Here is a 14,484-nt window from a genome sequence, read left to right as displayed (position 1 = left end):
CAACCATTCCACAAGAAAAGATCTCTCAATCACGATAAAATCATCAGCAGTATATCAACGTAAACACATTGAAGATGTAGAGAAACAAGGAGTAATTACATATCAATTCAATTCTGCTTTAGAAAAAAAAATTCATTTAAATTAGAAATGAAGTGCTAATGTAAAAATTTGATTGTTTAGCAAAAACACATTTTAAAGAAGAACAGATGACATATCTCACTCTACAACACACAATAAATGTACATCTTACTCCGACTGTATCTTAGAAGAGCAATACAATGATCAGTGGCCATTCTGAAAGACTTCACAGCTCAAAGTCACTGCCCGAATGTGGTTTTAACTCCAGCTGTACAAGCAACGTATCTGGGTGCTGCTGGACTACCAACAACTTTCTTAACAGAGAAAACACTGACACAGACTCCTGAGATAACACCACTGCTGTAATCAAAGTTCAGTTTTCTTCTGAATGCCTGTCCCTATAGCTTCAAGTAACCATACAGAAAAAAAAAGGGGAATTCTACTACAGAATTTTGAAACAGATGTTTCAGAAAGCTTTCAAAAAGCCTTCGATAAGCTTAGCACTTCCTAGGCAAGCTTTATAGAGAACTTCAAGCACGTAGCAACTGACACATTTTTGTGAAATAGCCAGTACACGATGCTCCTGCACACTGAGGAATTGACTGTAACACCATCACCAAATTAAGCTGTTTGGTCAGCAGCTGTATAGGACTGCAGTCCTCCTCAAGGCAGCACTTCTTCTGCTGACCACATGGAATACTTCTGTACATCCAATCTCCAGTTTGTTCAATCGCATGAAGAACAGACTTATTAATAAACCAAATCTGAGGAAGGCTTAAGCAGATCCAACTTCAAGGCAGGGCCAAAACACACTGCTAAGTGGTGCTCTGAAACACTCAATCACCCCAATACCTGCTCAAAGAGACAAGTCCCCCTAAACTCGGGGGTGGGGAGGCACAGCAGAGACCCAGCGAGGAGCTCCTCCTGCTAATCCACCAGCACTGCCAGCTGCTGGACCTTCCTGAAGGCCTGATTTCCTAGGCTGGTGCAAGGTGAAGTCAGATTTCCTAAGAGCTTTCAGGATGAAGTATTTCTGAATGAAATAAGTAAGTAACGGTTATGGTTTGCTCTGAAAGATAACACAGCTCTCATTACTTCTGTGATGAAAGTAATTAATTTAACACTAATACAACAGTTCACATGTTTGCAGAAGAACAGCTGGTTCTGAAACATCTCAACTACTGCATAACACAAAGTCAGGCAAATCCTCCTCTGCATAATAGATGGTTTTGTGGCTTGTGAAAGGCAGACACAACAGGAAGTTAATTATAAACATCTAATTTCTATATTCAAAGCTACCCCAAGCAATACTGAGGTTTCTGTTTGGAGACTGAAAGGGTTGTTTTCTAATGAGCCACTGACATTTATTCTTTCCTTTGTTCCACCACAGCAGGGAGTACTGCCAACTAAAGGATTGTTATCTGATTTACTTACAGTGGCTCCTAGCACTTCTCACCCACACAGTAACAAGTCAGAGGAAATACTGCACGTGGCTTCCTAACAAGCAGCCTAAAAACATCCAGAATACAAAATAAAATGACTATTTAGCTCTGAGTTGTAAGTGACAAGGCCTCCAACATTTGCCATTTTTCTTGTTTTGAGCTCAAAGCTGCTAAGCTTTGTATTGTACCTAAGCTGCCTCATTTAAAGATGATGTTTTTTCTATTTGGGCACAGTGACATCAACAAAATATCAAGCTCATTAGCCCTACTTTTGCATTAAATATTAGCAAGCAATCAGTTCTTCCTTGCCCCGTTGACTTTAAAGCCAGTAAACCAGTACTGAAATGACAGACGTAAAAATGTTAAAAGCAAGATTTGCTTTACTTTTTTTTTTTATATTACATATATACACATACACACAGTACGTATGTAAAATAAGTAATGTTTGCCTGAAGGGAAAAACCTGAAAGAAGGCAAGTTACCATGGAAACACTGACAAGAGGAGCAAGTGTTGTGAAAACAGTGTACTAAGGTTAAGCGAATTCAAATCTCTCCTTACAATGCTCAGCACTGAAACACTCAGTTTGATTTGATGCAGTAAGAATTATTTATTTTTATTTTTACCACAAAAACTCTTCAATAAATTCTTTTCACTCTTCTGAAGATGTGTTTGCAGGAAGCTGTGCAGATCATAGCACAAGATAAATAACATACACCTACAATAAGCACGTTGAAGCCTGAGTGAAGGTATTTCCAATGGCAGTGCAGTTCACCCACCGCATGCACTCCCACATCCCATGGCTCCCACAACCCAGCAGTGACAGGCTTCCGAGTGTTTTCCTTTCCCTAAAAAACCCAAGTGACAGTGCAGGCCCTCCTGCAGGTACTGGAGTTGAGCCTCCAGAAGTTCAATCTGCAAGGGAATTACATCATGCATGTTATTTTCCAGTAGTTTAAAATGAATGGCACAGCTATATACCAGATCACCAAAGGCAATACATAGAACCGCCAGGTAAAAAGAGATTTTCCTTCAAAAGAAAAATACCTCCGGCAGTCACACCTTTTATCTTCCAGGGTTCAAACCACATTAAAATTACAACAAAAGAAGCACACAGTTTTTTCACTTCCAATAAAGTTATGAGATCATGTACAGAGAAATACTGAAACCAAGGTAATGAATGAATTGTATCTCAGTAGAATTAACTACTTGCATCGTTATAGGGGCATACATCCAAGCACACAGATCTTAACACAACTACCCCCTTGCTTCTACAAAACCACTTGCAATCTAGCACATCATACAAATCAAAGCAAACTGCTAAATGGGCAAGGGCCATTTCCTGTATTTTCCCCAGATAAGCTACCCCAAATCTGTGCTATTCAACCAACTGAACCAATGGAACCCAGCTACAGCAGAGCCAAAACACTTAGGGAAGAGCTTTCACAATAACCAGGAGTGCTTTCAATTCAATCAACAGCTGGTGATTAGCCTGCAAACATCACACACAAAATAAACAGACACTCCTGTTCTGCCACCCAAGAACAGCACATTCTTGGAAATGAGATGTAAGTGGCAGTTTGAATAGCTACCACATTGGCTGAACCACCACTGTTTGCCTAGTGGAGCAATGCAAACAAGTCTTACAGGTTGTGAAGTTCTTCCAAGACATGGAGCAGGCGTGCAGTTAGATTCAGATAGCATTATGGTACTAAGGATTTCCACAAGAACGTTATTTATACAGTAACTCTTCAAAGCCCACTTTAGCTGGGTTTCTGGCTACTAACTCAGAACCATCTCCTTAGGTGACATCAGGAGTTCCCCTTCCTCTGTGCTGCAGCAGTCCCTGTGTGGGCTGCACAGTCACATCGCTCCAGTACCAGGTAAGAAAGCTTCTGGAGCCAGCAGTAAGTTAGAATGAGGTCCCTGGAAATTAGGAAAGAGAACATAAACCAAGGAATCCCTTCAAGAACTGCTTTATGAAAGCATCATTTATCCAGAGAATGACACTGCAGGCATTGAATATCTGTTATGTTTGTTACTCTTACACATCCTTCCTCATGGGGAGCCTTCCCTGCAGCAAACCAAGCCTGAGCACAGTAACTTCTGAAGGCCAATATAGGAGGTCTGTTTTAGTCAACTTAGACCCAGTTCTGCAGCCTGTGCTTTCTCATAAACCCTTGCAGCTGCATCTACTTCAGCTGCTGCTCTGTTTGCCAAATATCTGCTGCAGCAACATGAACTTTGGTTTACATCTACAGTAAGCTGCAAGTGCAGACAAAACTTTAGGCATGGGAGACTTGATAGGACCACAGCAGAATGCTGTGTGGCTCCTTTTATTTGTTTGGTTCGCTTTTGTTTTCATCAGAACAGTCTAAAAAACAAACAGTGTTAATTCTTATTACACAATGCCAACTTGACTACTTCACTACATTTTAATAATAAAGCCCCAAGGAACAAGGAAATTGGGGCTTCTCCAGCATTTTCTTGTAGAAAGCTTAAGTAGTTTGGTGAATTAAGTGAATTAAAAAAGAAACACAATGATCAGTCTGAGGAAAGCCAAGATATACCTATACTTCTCAGATACACATGGTCAGATGATGATTCTTATGCAAGGGAGTACTTCACAATAAACTATTTCTATTTCATCTACTACTTCCATTGATACCAGTTTCTATCTTTGAAGAGACAGCTCTACTGCAAAAAGGCATGCACATGGCTACTTCCAAGAAGTCAGGGAACAGGCAACACTTTTCAAACACTAGAGATCAATCATTTAAGAAATATTTCTTGGAAGCTTGCAAAGCCAGGAGGTCTGCTTCACTGCCTTCTAAAATCCACTTAACAAAAGAATCAACTGTTTATTCTCTCAAGGAAAATAAGCTCAGCTCCTGGACAAGGTTTTTACCTATCGTGTTGAGGACTCCTCACACACTCTGAAGCAAATGCTCAGAAAAATCAGACACCCACTGAAGAATGTTTTTTGGTTTACACCATCAACCCTGAAAACTTGTATACAACAGCTATTCTTGGGTGTTACAGACACTACAGATGTCTGTGGTGGACTTTCTAGAAGCCTCTGTGGCCTGGAGTAGAAGTAATTACTGTAGTCTTTTGCATTAGCTAAGATTCTTCTATCCAACTTAAGTAAATCTGAAGTTTAAAAAAAATAATTATGCATACATTCAATTTCTTGTGCATAAGAGTTTAGACCTTAGCAGATATTCAGAAATTGATCTACAAACTTATGTTTTCACACTAACTTCTTGTTTTTAGGTAATAATCTATATTGTATACCACATGTCGAACATCCTTCACACTTATATTTGTATCTAGGTTTGATTTTTTACCTAGTAAAATTTAACCAATGGATATATCCACCTTGGATTACTTGACATGAAAAGATCTAACAGGAAGCTTGTGTCTATTTAAATGAATTCAACTCTGACATTTCTTCCATACCATCTGTATGATGAGTTAATTAGTTATAGTTTGGTAACAGATATGAATTGCTGTTGCATATGAAGTCACATTTGCATTCAAATTGTGGCACTTTCTTTTAACATGTTATTATTGCATGTGATAATCTTATCTTACATGCTCATATACTTCAAGAAATAACCTTGACAATTACCTGCTTTGATGCAATCACAAAAGCCTCCCGTGAACAGCCACACCTTCCTCAATGCAACAGATTCTTGCTCTTATGATTTCTTAAGATTATTTCCTTCTTTGCCTGAAGTTTTCACTACCCTAAGCTCAGAAGTCAGCTATGCCAGGATTTAGCTCATCATCAACTTCTGCTTAAAAACATTGCTGCCTAAAAAGTTAGTGCCATCAAACACTTAACAAGCCATATATGGAATCTAACCTTTCAAAGTGCTTAGTAAGAAACATCAAGATATTTACAGAAGAAAAGCTAACTTAGAGAAACACTCCCTCCACTTCCCAGACCTTCTTCATCCTCAGGTGCTCACCTTAAACTTCAGTGCTATCAGCCACCAGTCTCCAACCTAAACAAATCTCGAATTTACTTGAGAACAAAAACAATTATATAAAAAGCCTTTATAGGTTTTAAAGTACTCACACAAGCATAGGGGCATAGCCATCATTCAAATTTACACAATACAAACCCTTACTGAAAAGAAGCGTTTTGGTATTAGTGTTAAGATATGATGCCTCTTTGACCTTATTTACTACATTTAAGTAGCAGCCTTAGGCACCAGCTCATGTTCTGCTTGACCTAGTGTTAGATGTTAACAAGCTACCGTGAACAACCTGGGTTTGAACTTGCTGAAGGGCAGAGGACTGGCTATGCACTTATCCTGTGGTTTATCCTGTGTGCCCATAATAACTAGAAGAAAGCCACAAACATCTCTTTATCCCACAGGGAAAAAAAGGAAGAAAAAAAACAACAAACTTCCCCACAAAAGGATGGGAAAGTGTGGAAATCTACTCTGCTTTTTCTTTTCTCCAGGACACAACAAATTTAAGCTTATTAGATGACAGATGAGCATTTTATTACATTCAATCAACACTCCCTCTTAAACTCTAAAGAACTTTGGCCCTTGTTAAGTTAGTTAAAATACAATCTTCTACAGCTAGATTAATACCAGTGCTTCATCTCTGAGGCACTCCTATTTTCTAGCATACGTAAAGGTTACTCCAGAATAACTGGGTCCTGAAAAACTGCAGCACTTTACTGTTTTCTAAATGATACCGTAGAAGTTGTATACTTCACGTAGTTAATCTTCAGCATAACTGTATGTAAGTTTTTATCTTAAGCCTCACCAGTAAAATGAGTTTACTAATAACCAGCCACCAAAAGTCAACAGGATAATGTTAAGTTTTGAAAAAAAATACTTGCAAGGAAGAATTATTTTCCAATTCAAGCTTGTAATACATTTTTCAGGAAGCACATCATTTTTTTAAGGCTAAAAGACACAGCTAATTTTATAACTATGACCTCCATCTTCCACTTCAGCACTGAATTAAAATTTAAATTCCAAAACAGACATGATGTGCAAAGTAATGTCTTCCCGACTCTTACATGTGACTCTATTCATAGTGCACTCTTACCCTGCATCCTCCCCTGAAGAGAATGCTGGCCTAAGCACAAGATAGTTCATCTTTTTTGATAAGCATTTCCTCTTGATAAGTCATTTTCAGGAGGAAAAAGGAAAAGGAGGAAAAAGGAAAAGGAGGAAAAAGGAAAAGGAGGAAAAAGGAAAAGGAGGAAAAAGGAAAAGGAGGAAAAAGGAAAAGGAGGAAAAAGGAAAAGGAGGAAAAAGGAAAAGGAGGAAAAAGGAAAAGGAGGAAAAAGGAAAAGGAGGAAAAAGGAAAAGGAGGAAAAAGGAAAAGGAGGAAAAAGGAAAAGGAGGAAAAAGGAAAAGGAGGAAAAAGGAAAAGGAGGAAAAAGGAAAAGGAGGAAAAAGGAAAAGGAGGAAAAAGGAAAAGGAGGAAAAAGGAAAAGGAGGAAAAAGGAAAAGGAGGAAAAAGGAAAAGGAGGAAAAAGGAAAAGGAGGAAAAAGGAAAAGGAGGAAAAAGGAAAAGGAGGAAAAAGGAAAAGGAGGAAAAAGGAAAAGGAGGAAAAAGGAAAAGGAGGAAAAAGGAAAAGGAGGAAAAAGGAAAAGGAGGAAAAAGGAAAAGGAGGAAAAAGGAAAAGGAGGAAAAAGGAAAAGGAGGAAAAAGGAAAAGGAGGAAAAAGGAAAAGGAGGAAAAAGGAAAAGGAGGAAAAAGGAAAAGGAGGAAAAAGGAAAAGGAGGAAAAAGGAAAAGGAGGAAAAAGGAAAAGGAGGAAAAAGGAAAAGGAGGAAAAAGGAAAAGGAGGAAAAAGGAAAAGGAGGAAAAAGGAAAAGGAGGAAAAAGGAAAAGGAGGAAAAAGGAAAAGGAGGAAAAAGGAAAAGGAGGAAAAAGGAAAAGGAGGAAAAAGGAAAAGGAGGAAAAAGGAAAAGGAGGAAAAAGACGAAAAACCAGGAACTGAGGAAGTGCACTGCAATCATGAAACACGTCAACTTACAAAACAAAGCCATTAGTCTTCACAGGCATTTTAAAATGCAAACTATTTGATTAATATCTACAGGAATGCTGTTCATTTTAGTTATTCCCCTTCCTTTCCTTACTGTGATGAAAAATGGCTGGATGAGATCCTTACCAGTACGGTCTTCAGACCGTCAACAAGAAAGCAGCCTTTCTGCAGGTCAGTGTCTAGGGACTACTGCGAAGTATTAGGGCAATTCTTTGGTCAAAATAAGTCATCTACTTTGCAAAAGAAATACTACAGAAGGAGAATGCAGCTAGATCTGGTAGAAGTGACTGTCAGATGCTCTGACTATTTCAAACTCTACAGGAAAGATGCAACAAGTCTAATGAAGACAGAAAATGTTGAATAAGGAACCTGGGCTGCAGCTTTGCTGGCAAAAATTAAATTAATAACTCAGAAGAGTCAGAAAAGCTGAATCATTATAAACAGATTTAATAGGATTCTGAAAGAAGAAAGCCAGTTGGGTTTGAACCATCCTAATATTGCTGAAAAGAGCACAGAACCACTGTATAATCCATAAATCAGTTATTCTCACTGGATTTTTTTTATTTTATTTTTTTAAAAATCAGGCTGGTTAGCAGTGGATAAGCACAAGATCTTCCCAAAATCTCGTTAGCTTTCAAAATCTATACTGCTTGGTAAGCAGCAAAAATGGCTGTGAAGTCTACTACTTCATCTCTCTCAAGTTACAGTTATGCAAAGATATGTGCAAAAACCCCATCAAACTGAACAGACTAAACAATTTATCTTGATCTTAACACAAAATTTAAAACAGATTGATTTGTTTCAAGCAATGGTAACTGTGAATATCCATACAGATAAAAAAAGTTTTCAGAAACACTTAAGCAGTTTCAGGACCTTGTAACCTACTTGAAGACCTAAAGGCATTTACAATTCTGACAAAGTCAGAAGTATTCTGGTATCTTCCATTATTTGACAGCACAGCTTCACTGGGGTCAGACACCCTTGAACTGAAAATAAAGAAGCATTGCCAGGGTAGTTAAGTACTGAACATGGAATAGTCCTTTGTCAACAAAAGATATTTAACCAGCTGAGTTACTAAGCCAAGAACCAAACTCCTTAGACTCACTTTTACACCCAAAGATCATTTATTGATCTTTGGGTGTAATAAAATATTATTGTATTTAACCAGCTCATCTCCTGTATGCTGCGTTACTCAGTAATCACAGCCTGAAATGCAAATTCAACTACTATTTTTTATATCTAACACATTTACTACTGCTTTGACACACAAACAAGCTCTTATATTCACCTGAAGTTTCCTTATATGATTACTGCCTCAAAATCCTTGAAAAAGTCCTAGACCTGGACTCTTAAACACAGTGTGTGGCCTCAGAGGAGGGTATCTGGTTTTGCTTAGGGGTTTACCAAATGAAGGAAAGCATATGTTTAAATAATGACTATTAGTTACATATCTGCCTAAGAATTCAGATCAAGCAAGAAAAGAACTAAATAACTCTGCTATAACTTCCATTGCATTCATCATAGCCCCTAGCCTTACACAAGTGTTTCTGCACTGCCCAAGCAAAACTACCACACAGATGAATGAAAGTAAGTTTAAATGCTGAGTACCCAGCGCTAAACACATCACCCATCTGAACCTAGCTGCAAAGTTAGCAAGTCAACTTTCTAGAATCCCTAACTTCTGGCAAGCTTCAGATACGTCATCATGTAACATTCTTTAATTTCATCCCAATAATCTCTATGCCTTAATCTCTTTACACTTAAGCAAAAGCACCTGTGCTAAAATCTAATGATTTCTGAAGTTGTTTGCTTTAAAATATTCCTTTTTTTTCCCCAATATAGTTAAACTTCATCTTGAAATCATACCCTAACCTGCCTAAATCCTCTCCAGACTTCACTAATACTCTTTTTTTCTTAATTATGCTTCACAGAAGACCTCTCCAGCTGTGGTATTCCTGGGGCTGACCTTCTCCACCTTCAGTAAGTAATCTATCACCAAGACCAGCCACCCACACTTACCTATGACGGCACAAATCTTTCTGCCCAATACATTCAACAACTTAAGAATGGGTCAACCAGCTTGTATCACTTTGACCATAAGATCCCTGAAGCAACTTAATTTATTCTTAATCTGGAAGAAGTTAATCAAAATAAAAACAGCAATTGGCTTATTGCCTATGACATCCCAGTCCCCTCCAAGCAGGCAAACTCAGCTCAAGCCACAAATGGTCTGTTACAATAATTCAGACCATTCCTTTTATCTCACAAGGCTTGCCTGAGAAAATGTTCAGAGCAAACCACAAGTGAATGGGTTTTCCACACAGGAGCAATGACTCATACCTGCTGCTTGCCCTGCCTGCCTCCTGATAGCCTCCATACCTTCACATACCATACTGGTGCCTGCACAGTGCTCTATGGAGAGCAGTGAGCTGTCCATAACCCAAGCCATGAGATGCTTTCACAGGACAGCAAGGCAACGTACACATAGGAAATCCGCAACAGAAAATGGGGGAAATCACAACATACATGGAACCCATTCCTCCAGAAAGTGAGCACAACAGTAAGTTACTTGAAGCCGTACCTACATACTGTAACTACAGCACTTAATGTACCAGATAGATAAATCCAAAAGCTGGTGAACCAATGTAGAAGACAGATACTGTTTGTGTTCCCTTAGTCTCGTGTGAACCAAGATGCTTCACTTCTATGTGGATATAAATTGCATAAGATATACTCACAGCCATTCATCTCCAAGAAATTCAAGACAGAATCCAACTTACTAGTACATTTTAGTAGCACCCTCAAGAAGGTCTAACATATCTATGAACCCAGGAGCACAGAACAGAAAGCCCATATACAACTTCCCCTTTCTACAAACTGCACTCTTCATCACGGCAGCCTCAAGTCCTTCCCATGCACCGAGCCTCTCCTCCAGCTCCGAGGAGGACAGCGAGCGGCTCTCCAGGCTACCACTCCGCACATCCCAGAAGCATAAGGACCACCCTCCCCGGCGCCTCCCAGCCCCGCTAGGCCCTCTCCCCGCGGAGCCCCCGCCCGCACACACCGCTTCTTGGGGATGGAGCCGCCCTGCGCCTTGCAGGGGATCGGGGAGAGCGCCGCCTGCTCCGCGGCCCGCGGCGAGCCCTGCAGGTGCCCGGAGATGATGCGCAGCCGCCGCCGGGCGGAGGCCGGAGACCCGCCACCGCTTCCCGCCGCCTCCTCCTCCGCCGCCGTCGCCATGGCACTTCCGTGTTGTGCCGCGGAGCGCTGCCGGGTGAGGGGTCAGGCGGGCGGAAGGCGCTGCCCCGCGCTGCCCGAGCCCTACCCGGGGCCTGCACTGCGGGCGGCCGGCGGCGGCTGGCGGGTCCTGCCCGCGGCTGGTAGGAGGAGCGCTGCCCGCGGTTACAGGCGCTGCTGCCCTCGTGCCGTTGCGGCTCCCGCCGGGCCGCTCCGAGGCCTGCTGGGGCTGCGAGCAGCTCGGGGAACACAGGCCTTAGGCTTCGTAGCCTGGGCTTTGATTGTCGTGAGCCGATGTGACAGAGACAGAGATGCTTCTATAAAGCTGAGGGTTGCCTAAGTTAATTACGAAATGCTCGTTAGTGGCATTAGCGTGGGTGGGATACTTAAGAAATAAGTTGGTGAGGTGACATAGTGGCTTACAGGTGTTACAGATGTTATCGTGACTGTTGACAGGCACAGAGGTGTCCTAATTTGAGAGGAGAGAGATGCTGGGCTGGCACTGCTCCATACGCTTTTGTTGAAATACAGAGGTAACTTGTACCGCAGTGTGGATGGCATTTAAGTGCAATGAGTGAATACAACAGTAGTTATGAACCTGCCGCTGTCAGTACTACGGAAGATTTGTAGTTCAAAAAATGCATCCAACAGTTGTTTCACCCTTTACATGTGTTGAGAGCACTGAGCAACACAGACCCCACAGTCACACGCCCAGCCCCAGCTTGCCAGCTTCACATGCAAAACCCACGATTATGGCAACATGCATTGATTATATCCACAACAATAAGCCACAGTCCATGTGGATTATGTCCACATCTCTGCTTCTCACTCGGGCATCTGGTTCAGTCTTTCTGACAATGCTCACACCTCTAAGATCTGCTCAGAACTGCCTACAGGCTGTATGACATGGCAAAGTATCTCCTTGGCAGGAGAAGAATTGGAGACCACAGGCTTCTTCATTCCAGAGAGGGATGGAGAACTGCTTGCAGTGTTATCCCATCTGAAACAATGTGGTTTTTTTTTGTTTTTTGTTTTTTTTTGATTATTTAATTCCAGACATCAGTCTAGCCCATAGCCATTTTTAGCCAAATCCTCTTCTGTATAAATGGCAGCATTTGGGAAGAGTATTGAAACCCAGCTGGGATTATATCTCTTTCTGTAGCTGGGATAGCTAGTGCTGTTACGGAATTGCTGGACAGTCTTGATCATGAGCTCATGGGAAAAGCTGGGATTTCTCCTTTGCTATCAGCACCATCAGGAAGTGGAAGTCTTCACAGAGAATGGTTTGTCCCTGTACCCAAGAGATTCTTATAACTCTACAATTCTTACAACCCTTACAACCCTACAGAATATAGCTTTTCCTTATTACTGACTGGTGGGCAATCTGTTCAGCTTGTCCAAATGCGCTATCAGCTTAACAGTAACAAATACAACAATGTGACAGATCCTTTAATCATTCATAGCATCCGTGAGCTTACGCAGGTGGTCATCCTCTACACATTCCTAAACTATGAAGACAGAGAAGTGAGATTTAAGGGGAGATGTAGGTGGGATACCAGTTCCAGATAAGGTCTACTACAGTTAATTTACTATCATGCAGTGCTGTGCTTTGGTCAACTTTGAATTTCCACTCAGGAAAACATATGGAAAATTGAAAGATTAATGGGACAGAAAGAATGTCAGGAGGTGGTTTGTTGTTTTTTTGTTTTGTTTTTTGTTTTGGTGGGTTTTTGGTTTTGTTTTTGTTTTTTAATCAGAGAAAGAAAAAAAATAAAAAGATGAACAAACTGTTTTTTAAGGAAAGTTAAAGAAGATATGTCTTCAAATATGTAAGACTGCAACATAGTGAAAGTCATCTGCCCTCCATGTCCCTGCTATGTCACTGAGCAGTAATGAGCACAAACTTCAAGATGTAACTTCAGTATTTGTACTAGACTACATTTTAACAGCAGTGAAAATGAAAAACTGTTGTCTGCCTAAAAACAGAATGAAGTCATCTCCATTATCTTGAATAACAGACTACACACCATCTATCAGTAAAACTAGTTCTGCTCAGAGCAAGATGATCATCTAGATGATCTCAAATAAATTCCAACATTTTATCTATGAGCTGAAATACCTCACACAGTTTAATCCTACTCTGTTATCTCACTGAACCTACTTTAGTGATTGCCTTCTGCAGTTTGATGGCACCAGTCAGCTTTATGGAAATCTTGAAGTGGAATGCAAGAATCTGTGTGATTATTAGTACTTTCATAACGATAATTTGCCTGTCACTGCCAATTTATTTGTTCATTCCTTCCTCATTCACCCCATGCTTATTCTGCCTTGTATATTAAATAAAATTACATGAAAATTCATAAAACTTTTGCCTTATTTCTCCCATGGCACTTTGGCGTGATACCTTTCCATTAGCTAAGCAAGTAGCAGAAAGTTCTATAGGGAGCACCAACTAGCAGAAAGTTCTCCAGGGAGCACTATGTAGAGGACAAGCAGAGAGACTTTGCTTCAATTCCCTATTTCACATGCAATATTGGTGCCCCTTTGAGTTATAGCTCCCTATATAGAAACCAGGTCTCCCTGAAGAGACTGGCTGGAAGAGAAATACACTGAGGAGTGTATGACAGTACTGGATCAAACATTTTAAGAGGTACTGATTAAAAGCAGTGCATTAAAGCCAGGTATTATGGCTGTTTATTCTGCTTTGATTCTCAATGTGATTAATCTGATGCCCCTTGTGTACTTTGACTACAAAATAGTCTATAATTTTCCTGAGGCAGAAATCACACTAGTTGCAATGCAGTCTTAGCTTTAGGTTAAGTTTCTGATATTACTGCACTATAACAGCTGTTCTGGCAGTTTGACAGTTTGGTTATAGAGTTAAAATCCCCCCCAAGAGTGACTTGTATACTACTTTCTGGATTAACTCAAGCATATCTGCATTTAACTATCTGCTGCTGGGGAGCTGGTCTTCAGGGAACAAACAGCTCTCTTGACTGAGTTTCCATTCTCATTGTTTACTGAAGTGCTGGATATAGTTGGAAGGATTTTAAGTCACTGTTATCTAAACCATTCCACACTGATGAAGGTTTGGAGAGAGAACAGGTTTATTATAGGCTTCAGATTTTGCCAGAATGTTTCTCTACATTATACTTACCAGTAAGGAACAATAATAAGGAACAGTAATTTGTAATGGGAGGTTTCAAGTCAAAAATAGAATCTAATTCATATCCAAAGAACAACATTTACCACTACCTCAGAACTTAATTGTCCAAAAAGTTCCCAATTACTCTTCAGGTGTGTGTGTCTGAAGATTGAACTTGGGGTGACAGGAGCATGGTGGTGTGGTGCTTAAACCAGTGTGAACCTTCATCATACAGGGAATGGAGGTACAGCTAATGGACACTGCAGTTCTTTCTGTGCAAGCACTCCTGGCAGCACCCCAAATGCGTTTCTCAGCTCCTTGGGAAGGATGGCAATCTTCATGAAAAGGAGTAGGAATATAATGGTCTGGCAGATCATGTAGTTGCTGTTTCTCATCATTTTCCTGAAGTGAACCACTGACATATTTTTAAAAAATGTCTAATCAATTCACATAAAATCTAGCTGACAAGTAGAAGGGCTAAAAAGAAAATTTAGCAAACACAACAATTTTGCAAGTAGTGTAATTGTGACAGGAATGGGAGGTATGATTTCAGTAGA

The 14,484-nt window shown here is 40.4% G+C and overlaps 1 protein-coding gene across 1 annotated transcript in view; it reads right to left on the bottom strand.

Annotated features, from left to right (window-relative positions):
* The window catches only part of AGPS (alkylglycerone phosphate synthase), a 46,860-nt gene extending 36,075 nt beyond the window's left edge, over positions 1 to 10,785 (bottom strand). The window contains exon 1 of the mRNA XM_065751036.1: positions 10,610 to 10,785. Coding sequence (XP_065607108.1) covers positions 10,610 to 10,785 — 176 coding nt within the window. The remainder of the gene's footprint in view (positions 1 to 10,609) is intronic.
* Positions 10,786 to 14,484: the final 3,699 nt, after the last annotated feature.

Source organism: Cyrtonyx montezumae, unplaced genomic scaffold (assembly GCF_038088225.1).
Source record: "Cyrtonyx montezumae isolate F1298 unplaced genomic scaffold, pur_monq_1.0 scaffold_7, whole genome shotgun sequence".
NCBI classification, from domain to species: domain Eukaryota; kingdom Metazoa; phylum Chordata; class Aves; order Galliformes; family Odontophoridae; genus Cyrtonyx; species Cyrtonyx montezumae.
This window is presented reverse-complemented; position numbering and strand designations above follow the sequence as displayed.